Source organism: Peromyscus californicus, unplaced genomic scaffold (assembly GCF_007827085.1).
Source record: "Peromyscus californicus insignis strain IS unplaced genomic scaffold, ASM782708v3 Scaffold_8__1_contigs__length_139910024, whole genome shotgun sequence".
Lineage (NCBI taxonomy): Eukaryota > Metazoa > Chordata > Mammalia > Rodentia > Cricetidae > Peromyscus > Peromyscus californicus.
In genome coordinates, this window is record NW_026294606.1 from 67,816,286 (window position 1) to 67,838,177 (window position 21,892).

A 21,892-nucleotide genomic window follows, 5' to 3' on the forward strand; every position below is an offset into this window, starting at 1 on the left:
TTTACTCTTCACCTCAGGAGTGATGGAAGTGCAGATGGCTTTAAAGAGAAGTCAAAGGACAACAACGAAGATGTGATGATGGGCACTGGATGGTTTTTAAAATGCTTCACTGGAAGCATCTCCCATGCGTAACACAGCTAATTGCTTGTCTTCTTTCTCAGTTGAGGGCAGCGAGAGGTTGTGGACTAAAGACCCATTGACCGGCATTCTTTACCAGATAAACTCCAGGTCTGCCTTAACCTGGCATCAGGCAAGGGAGAGCTGCAAACAGCAGAATGCCGAGCTCTTGAGTATCACGGAGATTCACGAGCAAACATACCTGACAGGTAATGACAGAACTCAAAATTGTAAGTAAAATCAGATTACTTGATTGCCACATCATGCAACTTTGGAGTAGATAATACAATGAATTATTAATGTCACAAAAAAGTTTGTCCCTTAGCAGCTGGTACAGATCATATGAGAAATCCATGTTCACAAAACAGTACCAGAGATGATAAATAACTGTCATTCCTAGAGTGGATTTTGTTCTATCAGTTGTGTCTGTCTTTGGGGTCTGTGTTGAGAAGGGTTCTGAGGACTGACCTGGGCAAAGAACAAAGGGAGTCAATATCAATGAGTGGTATAGTTTTTGGTTCCAGCGGTGGTACCCATGTCTAACCTGAAGCCAATGGTTTTCTGTTAGCACCAGAGAGTCCAAGATGATAACATGAAATAAACTATCAGCAGCAGAGGCAAGTCAATAATTCCTGTGCAAATCTGGATCCCTTTTGATTGTGTCTCTCCAACCCCCACATCTGTGTATTTTCAGGTTTTATTTCTGCAATGTATTGTTTGGCTTTTAAAAACATCTGTTATAAAGTCTCGAAATTAGTATTTGAGAAAAAGAATATATATTTAATCCATAGCACTAATTCCTGGAGAGGTAGCTCAGTTGCTAGAAAGCCTGTCTAGCATGTAAGAAGGTCTGGGTTTGACCTCAAGCAGTCCCTCCCATCTCCTCACCTACCCAACTTCATTGTTATCTCTTAAAAAATAAAACAACAACAAAGGTATAAAATGGGCGTGGTTATGCCACAGGGAAAAATACCCTGGCCAAAAGCAAGTTAGGGAAGAAAGGATTCATTTTGCCTTACGGTTCCTGAGGGATAGAGTCCGTCATGGCATGTAAGTCAGGCCAGCAGAAGCAGGAACTGACCTAACGGGCAGGAAACAGAGAGATCACATTTGATGCATGCAGGAGAAGCAGAGAAAGAGAGGGAACAGGAAGTGAGGCTGGTCTATAAAATCTCAGAGCTCAACCCCAGTGACATACTTCCTTTAGCAAAGCTCAACCTTCTGAAGATTCCACAATCTTCCCAAACAGTGCCACCAACTGGACACCAAATGTTCAGATAAACAGACCTGTGGGTGAGGGTGGGGTACTTTTCTTTCCAGCCACTGCCCATGGTACACACCTATATTTCTATCATGCAGGAAGTTGAGGTGGGAAGGCCAGAAGTTCAAGGTCATCCTCCACCGCATAGCCAGCTGCAGATCAGCCTGAGCTGCAAGATACCTCCCTCAAATATAAAACTAAGTAAAAAGTCAATAAAATTCACATTTGGGGAAGCAGATATTAGAGCCAAATATCAGGAAATAAAAAAAAAAAATCTCTGCTTCCCCATTGCCAGAGCCCACTTCCTCTAGTTCGACTGGTGTTTACTGTTACATAATAGATCTTGGACCTGTGACTGTTGTGTTGACAGCACACTCAGTGTCCCCCAATATTCTGTCATGAAACACCTTTACCTGGCTCTAGGATGCCGTCTGTCCACCTACCACTCCCCACTTCATCCATTTTGTCTTTGAGCAAAGGTCCCTGGTTCCTCGTCTGTGGCAGGGCTTGTCTCATAATGCTCTCTGACACGTTTTCTGCTACACTGTTTTAAACCTAGAATTTCCCAAACTTTACACAGTGAGTATTGAATCCACTCCATCTCTCTTATCTTATTAGCACTCTTATGACTTATTTAGTTACACTTTGTGTGTATGTACAGGTTTGTGTACATATGTGTACTTGTGCCTGTGGAGACTGGAGGTCAACCTTGGATGACCTACCTCAGAAGCCAGACACCTTACAAATTTAAAAATAATGTTTTTATCTATTCATTAAAAACTTCATGCAACATATTTTGATCATATTCATTCCCCCGCCCCAACTCTTTCTAGATCCTCTCCTACCTCCCTACCCGCCCATCTCCATGTTCTCACTCAAAAAAATAAAATCACCACCACAACAAAACAAAAACAAAAGCGAAAACGAAACCTATGGCATCTGGTTTGTGTTGGCCAGTGACTCTTGGGTGTGGGTCCTGTCCTGGACCGAGGTCATCAACCTTGGGTGACATACTTCAGTAGCCATACACCCTGCCTTTTATTTGTTTGTTTGTTTGTTTATTTGTTTGTTTGTTTGTTTGTTTGTTGAGGCAAGGCCTTTCTCTGGGACTGGGAGATCCCTGATTGGGCTAATCTGACTGTCCAGAAAGTCCCAGGGATCCTCCTGTCTCTCTCTGCCTCCCCAGCACTGGGACTGTATGCATGCTCTGCCACACTTGGCTTTTTATGTGGTTACTGGTGAATTTGTTCTCATAACACAGCAAGCACATTGCAGCTGAAGTTATCTCAGCAGCCCTTCTTATTGCCATTCTATAATAGTTATTCGCTCAAATATCCCATAATGTATTTATAAACACTTTAAATTCTTGTGATTTCCCCTCCACACTATTCATTTACTTCCCCAACAGGCTTTCTATCGATAACTTTCTAGGGGGCATTCTGTGAGGTCTCTGAGATACTCAAGCTGATCTGACATGGGACTTAAAGTTCCCCAGGGAAAACAGATATAAACAAGAAAATCAAGAAGTGACCAGGCACAGAGATAGGAAGCAATGGGGAGAACAGTGTGGAGAGTGAGCTAGTGAGGGAAGTTGCTGGAGATGAGGCTCAGGATGGGGATGCCTCCCATCCGGGGAGAGTCACACAGACCCTTCCAAGGAAAAATGTCTCAATGTTTGATGATTGACAAATGATGATTGGAAAAAGTAAAGGTAATTTTTTAGAAGTTTACCCTAAAGTTTGAGCAATAGAACCGTTAGTTGATAGCAAGAACACAGGACAGTAGGTTCTTCATTTTTATTTTTATATTTATGTGTTTAGTGTGCCTGTGTGTGTGTGTGTGTGTGTGTGTGTATGTGTGTGTGTGTGTGTGTGTGTGTGTGTGTGTAGGTCAAAGGACAGCCTGTAGGAGCTGGATCTCTTCTTCTGCTGTGTGGATTCCAGGGATCGAACTCAGGTTTCCTAAGCTTGGTGGCAAACACTTTTTCCAGCTGGTGTCTTGCCAGCCCCGGTGTTGGAGTTCTTAAAAGTGAAATTAGTTACCCATCATTATCATCACTTGGGGTGGAGGTCTTCAACTGTATCCCAGTCCAGATGAGTAGTGCGCCCAGGAACCTGCATTTTGTCTACATCCCAGGTGATTTGCAGATGTGGATAGCAACTCCACATGACCTGAGCCTGGACTCTGGTTCACATAGATACACTGATCAGCAGGTGCTGTTAGTGTATTCATCAGGGCAGCAAACAGGCCCCGGAGATTCAGAGCTGAGTTTACTTCCTATGTTTCTTTGAATCTTATTTAACTTCTAGAGTTGCAGTCAGCGTATTTCCAGTAGAATCTGGGTGTGTGTAGCTTTTCTAGGGAGAGCTGGGGCACTTCCTGCCTTTCTGTAAGTCAAAAATACCATGCCATGAGGAAAGGTTATCTGACAGGAAATGCAAAAAAAATCTCCAACAGAGGAAAGACATTCCTTTTCTCCAGAAGAAAGATATTCACATTATTTGATATCCATGGACTTATATTGAGGAAGAATCTAGGAAAGAATGGTATGGTGGACTGACGTTTGTGATATGCTCTGTTTTGAGAAATATGCCCTCAAAATGGAAAACAACTCATAGTAGATATAAAGTAAAGTATATTCTATGAGAGGAGTCTTTAAGTAAGCAGGATTTTAAAAAATGCATACTCCACAGTGAAGACTAAAGTTGAAGACTTGTTAAGATGCATGTGGTCCTTGACGGAGGCAGAGGTGGGGCAACCACAGCTGAAGCCAGTGTGGACTTCACAGGGAGACTGCCATAAACAGACAAACACACAAATGTGTTGTCCTCTGTTGGCTAGGGGCTATGTGCCAGACACTGGAATTTATTTAAGCCCACATCAATCTTTTAAATGAATATTGTTATCCCACTTTATAGAGGAGGTAACAGATCAGTGGGCTAAAGCTGAAATTGGTTGTTTCATGTTTCAAATGAATGAAAAGGGCTGAATTGGAGTCCATCTCTGTCTTCTGTTTCACCCTGCCCGAGTCTCACTCATGAAGTAAGGAGGAATCTGGCATGCCCAAAGCTCCAGGGAGAACCTTAATTCACTCACCAAAATCTCCTTGTGCCAGTAAAGGTCTTTCTAGCCTGTAATCTGATCTCATGCTGTCCCCAGAGTGGCATGCTTCCACCCCATGAGTGTGTGCACACGGCCCACTGCCATTCAATCTTCTTCTCTTCAGCTTCTCCCCGGAAATACACCAGGATGCTCCATTAATCCTCAATCCCTGAACCCGATCCATAACTATGTGTATTTTGAATGATCATTTACAGAACTGAAAGGAAGTGAAATTTGGCTTGTTACCAAGTGTGTGTGTGTGTGTGTGTGTGTGTGTGTGTGTGTGTGTGTGTGTGTGTGAATGTAAACTGATTTCCTTTGGTACTGCCTGAAAACAAATGGGATATACATGTGGAAAGAGAAATTAAAGTACCAGTGTAATAATGGGCAGACTCTATCATAACTAGGTTCAAAAGTAAACTTAAAAGTGTGCATTATTATATAATGCATGTACCCAAAATAAAAAGAAAATCCTGTGGAACTGATAACTGATGCCTTGGATAGCTAAAATAAAAATTCTTGGTCTGATCCATTATAAAATTATACACATGCACGAGAGAGGGTGATGTAGCTAGAGTTTTCCTGCCTGGCCCATAGTCAGGACAAATCTCTCTCATCTGCCAGTCCCACAGCCACTCAGACCCAACCAAGTAAACACAGAGACTTATATTGATTACAAACTATATGGCCATGGCAGGCTTCTTGCTAACTGTTCTTACAGCTTAAATTAATCCATTTCCATTAATCTATACCTTGCCACATGGCTCGTGGCTTACTGGCATCTTCACATGCTGTTTGTCATCGTGGCAGCTGGCAGTGTCTCTCTGACTCAGCCTTCCACTTCCCAACTTTATTCTCCTCCTTGTCCTGCCTACACTTCCTGCCTAGCCAATGGCCAATCAGTGTTTTATTTATTGACTAATCAGCAACACATTTGCCATACAGAACATCCCACAGCACTTCCCCTCCTTTTTTTTTTTTTTTTTCAGAAAGGAAGGTTTTAACCTTAACAAAGTAAAATTACATATAATTTGGGAATTTGGGCGTAGCTTCTCTTACTACTTCCTGCTGGAGGGGGGTGCTGTATCTTATGGGGACACAAAGAAAATTTTAGAATTATGGAATATTTCATGAGGGTGTATCATCTGAGCCAGATGCCTTCAAACCATTCTGGATGTCGGATCATCTCGGCCATGGTGTCATCGGAGACCTTTCAGGGGGTCTTGGCTGGTCAAACCTGATGTATCTTAATCTGGAACAAATCCATAGCCTTTGGCTTTCTGTGGGAACAAAAGCAGAGACTCTTTTCCAAAGTAACATATCCTTATATCCAAATTTTGAAGTCAAGGTACCTTTAAAATATACATTTTGGCATAACTCAACAGCTTTTACAATCAAATGTTTTTCTGCAGTTAAAAATCCCAAAGACAACACAATCCAGATTCTCTGTGTAATATTCATCTTTACGTGGCTTATTTTTTATATTAATTTTACTGTCTCTTTAAAGACTTTATTTTTTAAAACTATGTATTTGTTTATATAACTGTATATATCACCTTTTTTGTCTCTTTCAAGCCTACGTATCTTTTACACACATTGTAAACTATTACATCTGAATCTGTGTTATTGTGAATCTATTGCTTTAAACTGCAGCAGCTGTGGCTGCTGGCTCTGCCCACCTCAGCTTCCCAACATGGCGGTGGTTTACCGCCAGCTCTGGGAGCTATCATGGGTCTATGCTTTTAGCCAAGCAGCGTGTAGCCCAGAAACCTCTTTTTTTTGTTTTGTACTAGCAAAGTCTAAATCCACCATGCAGCTTAATGTGCCACTTGCAGAGGCCTCATTCCCGCCATACTGCAGGTCGAGCGCACACACCAGGAACCCACCAGTAGCTCAAACCGGCAACTGCTGCTCATTTGAGAGAGACAATTAGGAAGCTGTTTTTAGCTCCGTTTTAGAATCTTTTCTCAGGTTTTAGTTGGAAACTCTTGCCAACACGTTGGAAGCCATTTGTAGATGTAACCAACCGTCTTATTAAATAAGAAACACAGAGCCGATTCAGAGAAGAAAGCCAAGAGGTCAGAGCTAAGAGCCTCACCCTTCCTGCTTCAGCTTTCAGGGGTGCTTTCTACCCCCCATGCTGAGGATGGAACCTCACAAATGGCAGACTTTTAAGCGATACACTGAGTACAAGACTTGAATTTTGTCCCAGATCACACTATCGCTAATCTAAATTCAATGTGTAGCTGCTAACAGTCATGGAAATGATAGCCATCACATGTACTTACTGGGCCCATGACTATCTTGTAGGCCTAGTTTTAAAAGTATCGGTTTAGTTTGAGTCATTTCTCATCATGCCAGACCTGGTAATTTAGCTCAAACCTTATACAAAACACACTTTAATTCTTCACCAATCAGTGAGTTTCTCATAGTTTTGAAAAACCACATTATTATTATTATTATTATTATTATTATTATTATTGACAGAATCTTGTTATGTAGTCCTGGCTGGCTTGGTACTTACTATGTAGCTCAAGCTGGTCCCAAACACAGAGCAATCCTCCTGCTTCGACTTCTAGAGTGCTGGAATTATAGGCATGTACTATCATGCTTAGCTCTTAACTTTTTAGTTGATAATACTTTTAAACTGCTAGAGCACTTACTTTTTGTAAGCTATATTTATCATTTTGAAATGCTACTAGTTGGGTCTCACTTTAAGCCTCTAACTCTTGATACTTTTTGGTTCAACATCCTGAGTGCTGGGATTATAGACATGCACCACCATGCTCAACTTGAAATGCTACTTTAATAGAACATTTCCCTATACCCCTCTGGAAATATAGGAGTGATTATTATTCAAGTTAGTATAACCTTATTTATGTTAGAATTTGTGAAAAAATATAACATTCAGCAGTAACTGTCTTAATAAAAAAGGATAATATCAATACAATATTGATCCCCAAATATTTCTCAGCACAGTCTAGAGACATGTTTTCTCTTGCATGAAGGGTGAGGCAACAATTTTTAGCTTGTTTCTTCATCCTAAAGGGATGATACATTACTCAAAATAATTTCAATAATATATAGAAACATAAAGTAAAAGGAGTTAATGATGGCACAGATAACTATAAAATTGACATTACACAAATTCACTATCTATTTTAATGAAGAATATTTGATAATTATCACACAGATCTACAACTAAGTGAAGCCCTCCCATCTTGATGACATTGTTTTCTAGCAAGTTTTTATAATAAATAATGTTATAATTTAGAGTTAAGTCTAACCTTGAAAACCTAGCACTGAGTCTTTGGTAGATGTCATATAACAAGGAGCAGTATGCACAAAGTGCCAGGAACAGAGGTCACGGATCAGAAATACCTGCTTAGGTCACTGTGCCTCATGTAAAGGTACCTTGCTGGCACTTGAAATTACTTACAGGGAAATTTAACTGAGTATTTTTTGTTTTAGATTTATTGATTTTACCATTTGTGTATGAGTATTTTGCCTTAATGTGTGTATGTGCACCACATGTGTCTAATGCCTATGGAGGTCAGAAGAGGGCATCAGATCCCCTGGAAATGGAGTTACAGATGGTTGTAAGCTGTCATGTGGGTGCTGGGACTGAACCTTGGTCTTCTGCAAGAGCAATTAAGTGTTGTTAAGCACTGTGCTACCTCTCTAGCCCCTGAAAATATAAGTTTAAAGGAATTAAATCCATTGGAAATACTCAACTGAACCTTGGGTTCTGGTTCTGACCCATACTACTATGTAACCCTCAGCAAGGTGTTCAGCCTGTCCATCTTTGATTGTTGTAACATGAATTGCTAAATGGTCTTTTCATAAAAAACCCAGAGCTTGATATTGGGGTGAAATATTGCTGAAAGATCAGAAGACAAAGGAACAAGCCACCTCTTACCTCTAGGACTCCTCAGCCTGAAAAGCTTTCCTCAGCAGAAAGACTTTAGTTCTGTCTCTTCACACCTTATATACCTTTCTCTGCCTACCCATATCGTTTCCTGTCTTAACTTTCCTAGTGCTTGGATTAAAGGCATGTGACTCCCAAGTATTGGGATTAAAGGTGTGTGCCACCACTGCCTGGCCTCTATGTTTAATCTAGTAGGTAGCTCTGTCCCCTGATCTTCAGGCAAATTTATTAGGGTACACAGTAGATTGTCCTGGCTGTTCCATAAAGGAACTGGACTAGATACTTTCCCAAATATAATGTCCCTCAGAAAGCTACACTAGCTCGTCAACCTTTTTCTTCTAGAATTCCTGATAAAGAATAAATGAAGGCTGGAGTGATGACTCAGCAGTTAAGATCCTAGCTGCATTTCCAGAGGACAGGATATAAGTTCAATTCCCAGAAACCACATAGTGGTTCACAACCAAATCTCCAGTTTCAGGGGATCCAATGACCTTCCTCTGACCTCCCTGGACACCAGGCACATATATGTGCACAGATATCATATAGACCAAATACCTGTACACATTAAGAAAATAAGTGAATTTGAATTAGCTGCCATTGAAATTTACTGCCGGGCGGTGGTGGCGCACGCCTTTAATCCCAGCACTCGGGAGGCAGAGGCAGGCGGATCTCTGTGAGTTCGAGGCCAGCCTGGGCTACCAAGTGAGTTCCAGGAAAGGCACAAAGCTACACAGAGAAACCCTGTCTCGAAAAACCAAAAAAAAAAAAAAAAATTCTCAAAATAAGTTCTGAAATACAAAGTTGAGGTAATGAGTTATGATGATGTGGGTAAAAATGCCTAATAAAAATTTTCTGTCATAGAGAAGCTGTGCTTTTTTTATAAAACAAATCTTACTTTTACTTTCAAAGGACGTAAGAAAGTCATTATTTCATAAGTGAAGGTCATGGTTCTACCTGTTTTAGATTATTAGAAAAAGTATTAGCTATGTTAATCACTACTCCCCTCACATTTAAAAAATTATTATTTATTATTATTAATATTAATATTATTATTATTTATTGTGTACACCCACACACACACACACACATGCAAGTACACTTGGAGGCCAGAGGCATTGGATATTGGATCCTCTGGAGCTGCAGTTACAAATGGTTGTGAGCCAGCCAACATGAGTGATGGGAAGCTAACGAGGATCCTCAGAAAGAACTGTATGTGCTCTTAACCACTGAGCCATTACTCCATCACCTGATCTCACATTTTGGATTTACATATTTAATTATGCATTTAATATCACTGTCATTTCTGAATACCTGTTTTGTGTTTGTGCTTGTTTTTTTTGCATGTAGGATTGACTAGTTCCTTGAGCTCAGGACTCTGGATTGGACTCAACAGCCTGAGTTTCAGCAGTGGTTGGCAGTGGAGTGGAGGCAGCCCATTCCGATATCTGAACTGGCTACCAGGTAAGGTTAAACCTGCCTCAATGTTACAGGTTGAATATTTCATCGGGATATCTAAAGACCTTCCTTGCCTTACAAATATCTTTCAAAGAGACTTAATAGAACGTAGCCCATTTCTCACCATGCTTTGAAATTTGCAGCCTGGATTTGACTATTCTAAAGGTACGAGTTTACATAGGGCCAGCTTCCTGGGGTAAGGACTTGTCTCCCAGGATAATCGCAGCAGTCAATATGCATTTCTGTTTGATGTCTGCACTTTCCAAATAGTTTTGATTTGTTAAGTTCTTACATTCAAAAGCATGTTTTGTAGCTATTTTTAAGAATGATTAAAGATAATAGAATTATTACTACTAATATATATTTTGTGTTATATTAACTTGGTCATTGTCCTTGAAATTACCTGACTATTATTAAGTCTGATTAAGTGCTTTCAGCTTTTTGTATGACCATTGTCTTCTCTGGGTTTTATGACTCTCTTGTCTTACCTGAATTTTTAAAATTCAGTAAGAGAGTGCTTATATGTAAGATACATATATATTTCTAATATATACAATGCTATGCAGATATCAATGATCTTACATACTTGGGTGGATACTAAGGCTAGAACCTAGGACCTGGTACACATTAGACAAGCACTGAGCTATGTCCTCAGCCTTCTATATACTTTTAATTTTGAGACAGTCTCACTGCATTACACAGACTGGTCTCAAATTTACTCTACCCCAGAAAGACCTTGAACTTGGGATCCTTCTTCCTCAGCCTCCTGAGTATTTGGGATTTCAGTTCTGTGACATGAGGTCTGGATACACATATATGTTTGTATCTACTAATATTTACAAATACACATTATGGATTTAAGAGAACTGAATATTTTGGGTTGGTGAATTTGTCATTATCTTGGGTCATTAGATATTTCTACTATTACCATATAAATAGATCTTAAAGTCTATGGTGATACTCTTTTTGCTATTTATAATAGAATAGCCTTGAATTAGAAATACTATCTCAGGCACAGATTATAAAATTCCACACTAGCATGAACATTTGCTAGCACTTTTCTTAACAATACACAGTTGTAAAAATGAGTGTCAATAGATACTCCAGCAGCTTTCTGATTATCTGGAAGTTAGAAAGTAGAGTGAGTGGATTACTTCCATGTTGTCATAACATACAAGTTGACAGAACACAAAAGAAGACTGATTATTGAATGTAAGTTGTACATATGAAGCGATTCTTCAGAGAAACATTAAAGTCAGTTCTGAATGTTTTTGTCTGTTGGGTAGTAGCTACTTGAGGTGTGTTAAGTATGAGTCCAGCCTTTCTAATTCCAGCACACTACCAAGCCTGGCTTATTGTAGAAGAGTGCAGTTAATGATTAGTGATGTCTGCCATGGAGCAGGAAAGGAGAGGAGGAACGTATTAGTCATGTGTTTATCAGCTTTGCTGCAGACACTATTGAGATGGTGTTTGAACAGCTGAGGTTTCCCCTTTCCTCCTCCCTTTCCCGCCCTCTTCTCCTCACAACCTTACTCCCAACCTGCTTTTGCTTTATAGTCCAGGTTATCTCAAACAATTGATCCTTGTGTTTCTGCCTCCTGAGTGTTAGGACTGACCACACGTGTGTGCACTGCCATGCCTAGCTTCACAATTCTTTTTTTTTTTCTTTGCCACTAAATGCCCTTTTAAAGCATTAGACTTGAAAATGTTAAACTTTATACTTCATATCTTGACTTACTTTTTAAAAAGAAAAAAACTTTGAAAAAATAGTGTTTTTAAAAGTACTTAAACATGAGAGGGAATTTTAGAGGCTATAGGGCTACATGTGGACTTAAATTGAATAGACTTCAGGGACAGCACTCACGTGGCATGTATGAGGCTCTGGATCCAATTATCAGTGCTGCAAAAAATTAGTATATATGTATGTATTGATTATATTTTACTTTGAAATTTTACTCTTAATGTATTCTTTCACTGCCTGATGACCACAGGGCTATTTTTGAGGCTTTTTTTATACTAGAAATCATGACTGATTAATCTACTTCTGAGCTATCCCTAGCCCCATGACTTGAGTCTTGAAATAATAATCTGTTTTATTTTCATAAATGAAGATATCATCTGTCTGCTGTTCTTGCGCTCAAGTGAAGCTGGAGAATCACAGCTGGGCCCAGAAACTTTAGACAATGCCAATTATTTGTTAGACGACTACAATTAATTCTTTCTTTAGAGGGTATAAACATAAGGCAGGCCATTTTCTCTATTATTCAATTCTGTACAAAGAGTTTAATATCCAACTCCTTGTTATCTTATATTTCACTGAGAGAATTTGAGGGTTAACTCAGGTGAAGGCATAGTAGGAAAGGAAAAATGTTTTCTTATTCCTGGGAAACAGATTCAACACTAAATTAACTTCTTAAATAATATGAGAGTTTCTTGAAATTAAAACTAGAAACATTGTGGAACAATTTAAATTATTTATGTATAAATTACCCAGTCAACTGTTTCAATTAAAGTCTTACTAAATAATGCATCTGCTAAGCTATGTTTGCATTTCAATTAAGAATATTATGTGAATGATGAATAAATATAAATTCAACTATGTAATAGTCAAATATCAGTAAAGACCACTAACAATTATCTCAAGGTTGGCAGTGGTATTACATTAATAAATGAGTATATAATGTGATTTACTAATGAGCAGATTAGTTAAGACTAGTATCTATCAAATGTGCTATTGTCTCTTGGAAGCATTTTTTTTTTCTAGTACTAACATCTAATCTGTGAGCTTTACTATTCTGTTATCTTGGTCATGTTGTCAACAGATTTAAAAACAAATTCTTTATACTTATGCTAATGGTATTTTTCCTTTATGTAGTATTTACACAACCTGCAAAATGTGTCTGTTAAAGACTTCTAAGGGCAGGTGACATGATTTCCTTCTTGGGAGAGTGAAATTCAGATGTATGATAAACATTTGTCAAAGGTCATAAAATAAAGATATTAACAGAATGTGTGTAGCTCATTTGTCAGACTTCAGGAATGAGATGAAGTTATTTTTTGGAATACTGGGATAAAAATGATACAAGAGGATGTATGGATGGATGCATGTATCCCTTGCAGCAAATAAATGTTCTATTAGAGGATGTAGAAGTGGATGCATGTATCCCTTGCAGTAGATAAATGTTCTATCAGAGGAAGTAGAGGTGGATGCACGTATCCCTTGCAGTATAGATAAATTATACATCAGAGGATGTAGAGGTAGATGCATGCATCCTTTGCAGTAGATAAATTATACATCAGAGGATGTAGAGGTGTTCTTTGCAGTAGATGTCAACCTACTCTGGTTCTTTAACTGGCTTCCTGTATGAAACGGGTGAGAAGATAGCTCAATAGTTTTTCTTTAATGAGTGCAACTAAATGCACCAAGAATCTTAGCTCTGGGAGTGTGGCACATTGGCCTCCAGATCGCTCTTCCATTGTGTTTGTCCCTCCCATTACCTTTCACTTTGGTCTCTAACTGGGGAAGATTAACAGAGGTCATTTGACCTATTTCTTCAGTTAATATGGCCAACTTGGAGCAGCATACATTCTTCACATTCAGTCCTTCTCTGTGGCACATGATGTCATCCATCATCATAGCTGTTTAAAGTTTAAGATCTAATATTATCCATTGTTAGGGTTGGTTATTTCAAGCACTCTACTGTGTAATCAGCATGTTAAGCCTTGGAATAATCTGGCAATAAGAAACCAAATAGATACCCACCATACCTTTTGCTCTGCACTCAGTAAATATTCATTTGTGAATGTGTAGCAAAAGACAGGATGGGGATCCATTAAATCCCAAAGATGACGATGTAAGGTGTGGTAGTTGGGGAGGTGGAAGCCGTCCACTTAAGAGAACTCCAGTAGTCCCACTTTAACTTTGTAATTTGCTTGAAGGAAGCCCATCATCTGAACCTGGAAAGAGCTGCGTGTCACTAAACCCTGGAAAAAATGCGAAGTGGGAGAATCTGGAATGTGTTCAGAAGCTGGGCTACATTTGTAAAAAGGGCAACAACACTTTGAATCCATTTATTATTCCCTCAGGTAAGTGGATCTCTTTGATCAGAATGTATAAAATATTAGAACTTAAAGATAAATGAAACTATAACTCAATTAAAATTGCATGAAATGGTTCTAGAGAGTTTGTTGGTGTTTATAGATAAATATAATGACATGTCTTTTAAATTCCTTTTCCTTGGTGGGTACTACTGTCTGCTAATGTTTCCTGAACATAAAGAAGTGTTTGAACATTGTACAAAACTTCTGATATAAATAAGAATTTTTATCTTTCTAGCTCTATAAAGTAGGTATTCTTATCCCATGTTATAAAAGAGGAAAGAGAAATTTGTAGGCTATATACCTCCTGTACACCTGACAAAACTGGAATTAAAACTAGGAAATAAATATCTGGAGAGGATGATTTTATTCTGTCCATGCAGATAAGGTTGGGTTAAATGTAGCATCTTACATTGAAATCTTTATACAATGGAATAAATGATTCAAAAAACAAACATAGTAACTAATCATTGTATACAGGCTAGGCTCCAATAGAACAGTAAATAATGAGTGGCTTTATAATTCTGTAGAAGAATTCATCTGCTAAGGCAGTAATGGATTGTCCTTTCAATGTATTGAAAGACCACCTTCATTTCAACACTACAGCTATTGAGAGGATGACTCATGCTTTATATGAGTTTGTCTGTCTCTCTATCTCTCTATCGATCTATCATCTATCAATTTATTTATTTTTCTGCTCGGGAAACTTGATGGCCCATGTGGTGATTTGAATAAGAATGGCCCCATAGGCTCAAATTTTGAATACTCAGTCCCTATAGTTGGTGGGACCGTTTGGGAAGGGTTAGGAGATGTGGCCTTGTTGGAAGAGGTACCACTGGGGGTAGGCTTCGGATTTCAATAGACTGGTGCCATTCCCAGGGTCTCTATATCTTTTTGTCTGCCCCAAAACAGGGTTTCTCTGTATAACAGCTCTGGCTGTCCTGGAATTCACTCTGTAGACCAGGCTGACCTCCAACTCACAGAGATCTGTCTGCCTCTGTCTCCCGAGTGCTGGGATTAAAGGCATGTGCCTCCACACCTGACTGGGTCTCTCTTTCTTTGCTTAATGGCTGTGTCTCAAGATGTGAGCTCTCAGCTCCTACCCCATGCCTGCCTTCCTGCTGCCATGATCCCCACGTTTGTCATAGACTCTAATCATCTGAAATCATAAGCCCCCAAATAGATGCTTTCTTTTCTAAGTTGCCTTGGTCATGATATCTTCTGACAACAAAAATAACTAAAACAACCCACTTTCGACTTTTTCTCCCTTGACTCTTGGAAGCAGTTTCATTTTTTTGTAAACGTGCTTGACATGGTTAGAAATTCAAAAGCATATAACATGATTCCTGGCCAAAAAAAAAAAAAAAAAAAAAAAAGAAAAGAAAAAATTCAAAAGCACTAAATGATCAACAGTGATATCCCCCTGCTACCTCTTTATTTCTGCCACCCAGGCCTGTTTTCTGGAAGATCACTGCTTCCAAGTATGTATTTCCTTGGTTGGTTCTTCTGTGGTGGATAGGCAAATGATTCACAGTGGTTTACTTCTCTGTTTTGTACAAATCTCAGCATCCTTTTTTATGTCGTTGTCCTGCTTAGGTTTTGTTAGTCAACAGTTTTGTTCGTCCTTCCACTTTGGTTTTTTTTTTTTTTTTTTTTTTTTTGGTTTTTCCAGACAGGGTTTCTCTGTGTAGCTTTGCACCTTTTCCTGGAACTCACTTGGTAGCCCAGGCTGGCCTCGAACTCACAGAGATCCGCCTGGCTCTGCCTCCCGTGTGCTGTGATTAAAGGCGTGCACCACCACCGCCCGGCTCATCCTTCCACTTTGTATGTAAATTGATTCTCCATACATTGTGTGTGTAGGGGGTGGGGGCTGGATAATGGGCATTTCATGGAAAGATCAGTCCTCTGTTAGTAGACTTTGTTTATTTACTTTGTGTGCATGTGTTTGAGGTTAGAGTACAGCTCCCAATTGTTCTGTCCACTTAGTTTGCAACAGGGTCTCTAATCGGCCCAGAACTCACCAAGTGCGCTAGACTGGCTGTCTTGTAAGCCCCAGGGATCTCCCCATGGCTGGGATTACAAGTACCTATATTATATTTGAACATGTGTTTGGGAGCTCAAACTCAAGTACTTGTGCTTAAAAAGACAGCACTTTTCTCACCCCCCAGCCTTGGGTGTTAGTTTGCTTCTAATCTTTTGTGAAGTTGAATAACCTTACACACACACCATTTTGCAGACTCTGTATTCCTGGAAGTAGGATTGTTACATCTGAGAATAGGTGTATTTACAGTTTTAGCAGGCAGAGCTACAGACAAGCTCAGTGATGGATATGGTGAGGGGTCCCTGCTTCATGATTGCTGATGCATGTAGATGGGGTCCCTGCTTCATAATCTCTGATGGATGTGGTGGTGGGCTCTGGTTTATAGCCTCTGATGGATATGGGTGGAAGCCCCTGGTTCATGGTCTCAGTTCCACTTTACAGACTTTCTAGAGTGACTGTGGACAAACCTGTGGGTACGTCAGTTGTACTTTCTACTTGTCTCGTCTACTGCTGTCACAGAAGGGATGGCTAAATCTTTCTTGGAAGAGTTCATATAGTTCTTCAGAGACTTGCAGTTGCCACTTTGGGGAAGTAGAGAAAAGTTATATTTAAGTTTCTCTGGAATGGAAGGCAGGATTCTGTAATTTGGCTTTCTTGCTTAATCCACCAGTTTTAAGTTCCTCCTTTGTAAAACATGAATGTGGGTAACTCTTCTTCCTGCAAAATCTCAATCATACCATCAAGCTTGTGTTATTAAATTCTCTACTGCCCTTGATTCACTTGTTCAGCTATACCTTACATCTTCATGCTGTTGGGATTGTTCTACTGTATACCTAAAACCCTATAAGCCGAGATTTAAATGTGCAGCATTTTCCAGATGTAATGGCCCACATCTTTAGTCCCAGCACTCAGAAGGCAGAGGCAGGTGGGTCTCTGAGTTCAACGACAGCCTGATTTACAGAGTGAGTTCCAGGACAGCCAGGGCTACACAGAGGAACACTGTCTGGAAAAACCAACACCCCCCACTCTGCACCTGAATAAATTGTAGCATTCCTAATTGGTGACCCTCTTGGCAAGAATCCAGTCTGGCACCCTTTAATCCTTGCCATACTCCCTGTGTGTTCACAGTTCCCACATCTTCAGAGCCATCCTGTGCAGCTTTGTAGCTACTAACGGTTGGGTCTTTGTGCAAATGAAATGTGTTAGTGTGACTGCGATATGCTGCAGGAGCAAAAATTCACATTGCACTCCCAAAACTTAGCATGGAATAAACGGACAATCTTATTTTAGTTGGTCATGTATCAGAATGATAATATCTTGGATATATTGGCTGAAATTATATTATTGACACTGACGCTTCACTTTTTTTTTATTGGCTATGGCTAACAGCAAATCTAAAACGAGGCATGTGGCTTACCTTGGCAGCTACGCTGTGGGCCTTACTGGTCCTCCTGAAGAACAGGGGTCCTTTGTGGTGGTTCCAAGGGACTCCCCTTTATTTCACTTGGGCTGGTTATTTCCTGTTTTCAAACTTTTTGTGAGCTTTGCTCTGCTGGGCGTTGAACACAGAACCTCATGTATGATAGAAAGGATTCTACCACTGAGCACGAGCCACAGTAAATACATTCTACAATGCTTTTCAGGTTCATCTGTTCAGCTTTGGAAGCTTTCAGCACTGCCTGCCATTTGCCCAGAGAGAAAAATGAAAGCATCCCACCAGAGGGCTCCAAAGCCTCACTAACCTTTCCGGTTTTTTTTTTTTTTTTTTTTTTTTTTTTTTTAACTTTTTGGCAATCCCTGAAAGTATCCAGAATTGAAATTGTACTAAAGGATCACAGTTTTTAAATACGAATTTTTGTTTTACAACAGTACCACTTAGGGCGTTGCCAATTAGAACTTTCTCACATTTCACCCATGCACACAGAAGCTTCAGACACTCTCTGCTCTTAAGGACAAATGGGACTCATTGATTCAACGAATGACAAGAGTCAGCATTGAGAGTGCCCACCTGTCATCTCAGCAGCTGAGAGGCTGAAGCAGGGAAAAGGGAGTTCAAGGCCATCCTGGGTTACTACTGCACGAGACCCTGTTTCATACCCCCCCCCCCAAATGAGCAGATGACAAAGGAAGGGACCTGTCCTAGGCATTTAGTAGCAGCACATTTGAGATCACTAAATACCTTGCTTAAATATATAAACTGACCCAATGTCAAGATTGTGCAAGATGGTATCTGTAAAACAGCAAAAAGAAGCTGCTGTATGTCATATCTAATATTGGTTTCTTTTCCAACCAACATCATTTCACTTACCGTATGCCAGGGCCCATGCCTGGTTCAAGGGCGTCCTTGGAAGAAGAGGGTGTCTTTCTCTTCAGACATCTTCACTATAGCTCCTCCATGGCTCATTACAGTTGAATTTTTTGCAACATGTAATTAAGGTTACAACATTTGATCACAGCTTCTCATAGCAACAATGAGATGTTTAACACTGATTTACTTAAATAATAATGATTTCGTGTGGCTTGTTGTCTATTAAGTGCAGTGTCTCTGTTCTTTCCTTGTTCAGAACACAGTTCGTATAGGTAATTTAGCATTAATGTGGTTTCTGCTAAAAAAAAAAAAAATCTATGTGGCTACGTTGATTCATATGCTGTGACTTGCTTAAAACCCCCTTGTGCAAATACAGGTTTTGCCCCAGAAGTTTCTAAACCTAAATTTCTTTCATGGCCATTGTAACAGGTGACACCTTTGGGAGTGAATAAATGGTGTTGGATCAATCAGAGGCACCAGTGGCAGGCTTCTGACGCCCATGTCTACACCCTTCCCACTCCCTACTTCAGTACTTTCTTATACCTGCTTTAAGAGTATTGCTCTTTCTCTAATGAATCACAGTCTCCTTAGTGTCCATGGGAACAAAATATATTGCAATGTTTCAGAGGCTCGATCACTCTCCAGGCTTCCCACAGTTAATGTATCACAGATGTTTAGTTAAGGTTTGATGGTGATAAGGACAGATAAAATTAGATGATCTGTTGTGTAGTCTTGTCGTAAGAACACATTCTAAAAATAGATTTCTCATCTGTCTTCATTTTATTTATTTATTTATTTATTTAGGCCCTGGTGCTTGAACCCAGGGTCTCACATGCAGTAACATTGTGCTTATTTCATCAGCCCTTGGCTTCATTTTATTTTTATTTTTTCAACATAATATTTTTATTGATTATTTGAAAATTTCATACCATCTACCCCAATCACATTTGCTTCCCATTCTTCCCAGGTCCATCCTCCCATCCTTATGCTCTCCTCAGGAAAAGAAAAAAAAATACACCCAGTCCCATTTGTGTTGTCCATATACTCAGGGGAACATGGTCAAACTCCCAGTTGCCAGCCCCTTAAAGATAATTGAGCCCTTTCCCGCACCCCATCCCCCACCCGGAGCCATCAGCTGGAAGAGCCACATCTTAGTATCTTTATCACAATTTTTAAGAACTCTCTTCAATAGCTTCCAGGATGGCTGAATGGTCTAAGGTACCCAGACTTCATTTTAAAGTAAAAGTTTTTTTCTCCCAAATCACCCCTTTTAAAACAAAATAAGCAAAATAGAATATTCCTTTCCCATATATATTTTTTGTGTGAAGGTGTATGCCATAAAATGAAGAATGTTATCTTTATGTTTACAATTGTGAAGTATTATATAGATATATAATAAAAATATTTTACATACAGAGTAGTTGAAAATATTGTTGCAAATTTAAATAAACTTCTCTCATGTGCTTTCTTTCTTTCTTTTTTTTTTTTTGGTTTTTCAAGACAGGGTTTCTCTGTGTAGCTTTGCGCCTTTTCCTGGAACTCACTTGGTAGCCCAGGCTGGCCTTGAACTCACAGAGATCCACCTGGCTCTGCCTCCCGAGTGCTGGGATTAAAGGCGTGTGCCACCACCGCCCAGCTCTCATGTGCTTTCTAAACTTCTTTTTCCTTTCTAGCAAGTGATGTACCCACTGGCTGCCCTAGTCAGTGGTGGCCTTATGCAGGTTACTGCTACAAGATCTACAGGGAAGAGAAGAAGATCCAGAGATACGCCTTGCAAGCCTGTCGGAAGGAAGGAGGTGACCTGGCGAGTATCCACAGCATCGAGGAGTTCGACTTCATCTTCTCCCAGCTAGGATACGGTGAGAAACTTCCCCTGAACACTGACCTCATTGTGGCTGCCTCCTTGCCACCCATCTCTAGCACATATAATCATAAATGTTCAGTCTAATTAATTTAAATTGATAGTTGATTGACAATGTAAATTTAAGTAAATGATACTGCTGCCAACAAAGATTATACAGTAAATAAGTATATCATTAAGGAATTTAACATTTTCTCTTTAAGGGGTAGTTTTCAGTATTATTTCCCCACATGTCTGGATTTGGAGATGTCTGTGTTTAACTTGGCCACAGTGTAAAATTTGGAAGTGTGTGTGTGTGTGTGTGTGTGTGTGTGTGTGTGTGTGTGTGCCAATATTATAGCTCACAAGAAATGTCCATAAATGAACCATCTCACACTTGAGATTTTCTTCTCTTTACTTGGGTGTCCCACAGAGTAAGAAGTGAGTGACTATGAGAGGTGCTATACTAAACCATTGAAAGAAACTTACTATCAATTTTAGGCACATGGTTTTAAGTCTATATAGAGAATGTACAAAACCAGAAATAAGATACTAGATGAGCCAGATGACCTGGGAGCACTTCTGAAAAGAAGCAGGCCAAGAGACAGAAGGACAGGCCCTCAGCAGGCCCTGCTGATTAAATGATGCTCATTTTCATCTCTCACTGATGCAGGGTGGTGGTGGGGTGCTGAGCAGCTGCAGCTGTTCCTAATTTCCACCCAGCAAAACCAAAAGGAAATGGATGATGGTGATGGAGACCTTGCTTCCTGATGCTTATTGCCTGAAAAGTTACCAGGGTGCAGGGGAAGAAAAGGCATTTAGCAAATACACGAGGAAAAAAGACAGGAGGAGCAGAATAAGATGTCAAAAGCTTGCAGATGCTATTGCTCCTAGCGTTAGGTCCAGTGGAAACCATTTGCCTCTGAGGAACTGACTGAGTGTGGTCCCGAGGCTCGTCAGGGCGAGGTGGGTAGCTCTATAGTTTGTAGCATGGGGAGGATTTCCAGAATGAGCATAAAGCCTGATGCTTCTTGTGCTTCTCTTTGGCTCTTTTTCTTCTGTTTGCTTGTTTATTTTGTCCTATTCAGGTTTGTTTGTTTTTGTTTTATTACTATTCTTTAAATGCCTGTTTGTTTCCTAAAAATACATAAAACCAGGGTGTGGTGGCCTTTCTGTAACCCTGGTGGTGGGCAGATGGAGGCATGCCAATCCCTGACAATCAGTCAGCCCAGTCTACTTGGCAAGTTAGTTGATGGAGCCTGAGGAAGGATGCCTGAGGTTGTCTGTCCTCTAGCTCCTACATTCATGTGCTTACACACTTGCATGCTTGTATAACCCCCCCACCACATGCACATACATAAAATAGCCCCTTTATCATGTAAACAACATCTTAATTATTCTGTGCTCACCTAGCCCAGGAAACTCCAATTAAGTAATGGAATTGTAATCACAATGAGAATATCTAAGTAACAGTCACTTAAGTGTATTATAACCTGTTGGGAAGCTTGCAAATGGACAAAAGCTTCCAGTGTTGGAAGCGGGTTAGTTAAGATGCAAAGGACTGTCAGTCCTACTCTGTATGGCATGATAAAGCTACAGCAGACAGAACCATGTATTTTTATTGCCGTAATTGTCTGGGGAAGCTGGATGACCAAGGTTTCATCTCAAATCAGCCCGAGGATAAATGAACAAGTTAGAGAGCTTTACCTAGAAAGAGGGAGTTACAGGAATCAGAGAGATGA

The 21,892-nt window shown here is 39.9% G+C and overlaps 1 protein-coding gene across 1 annotated transcript in view; it reads left to right on the forward strand.

The window, feature by feature from the left end:
- The window catches only part of Mrc1 (mannose receptor C-type 1), a 92,116-nt gene that overhangs the window by 21,087 nt on the left and 49,137 nt on the right, over positions 1-21,892 (forward strand). Inside the window, exons 4-7 of the mRNA XM_052728935.1 lie at positions 162-326; positions 9,756-9,869; positions 13,803-13,949; positions 19,984-20,169. Coding sequence (XP_052584895.1) covers positions 162-326; positions 9,756-9,869; positions 13,803-13,949; positions 19,984-20,169 — 612 coding nt within the window. The remainder of the gene's footprint in view (positions 1-161; positions 327-9,755; positions 9,870-13,802; positions 13,950-19,983; positions 20,170-21,892) is intronic.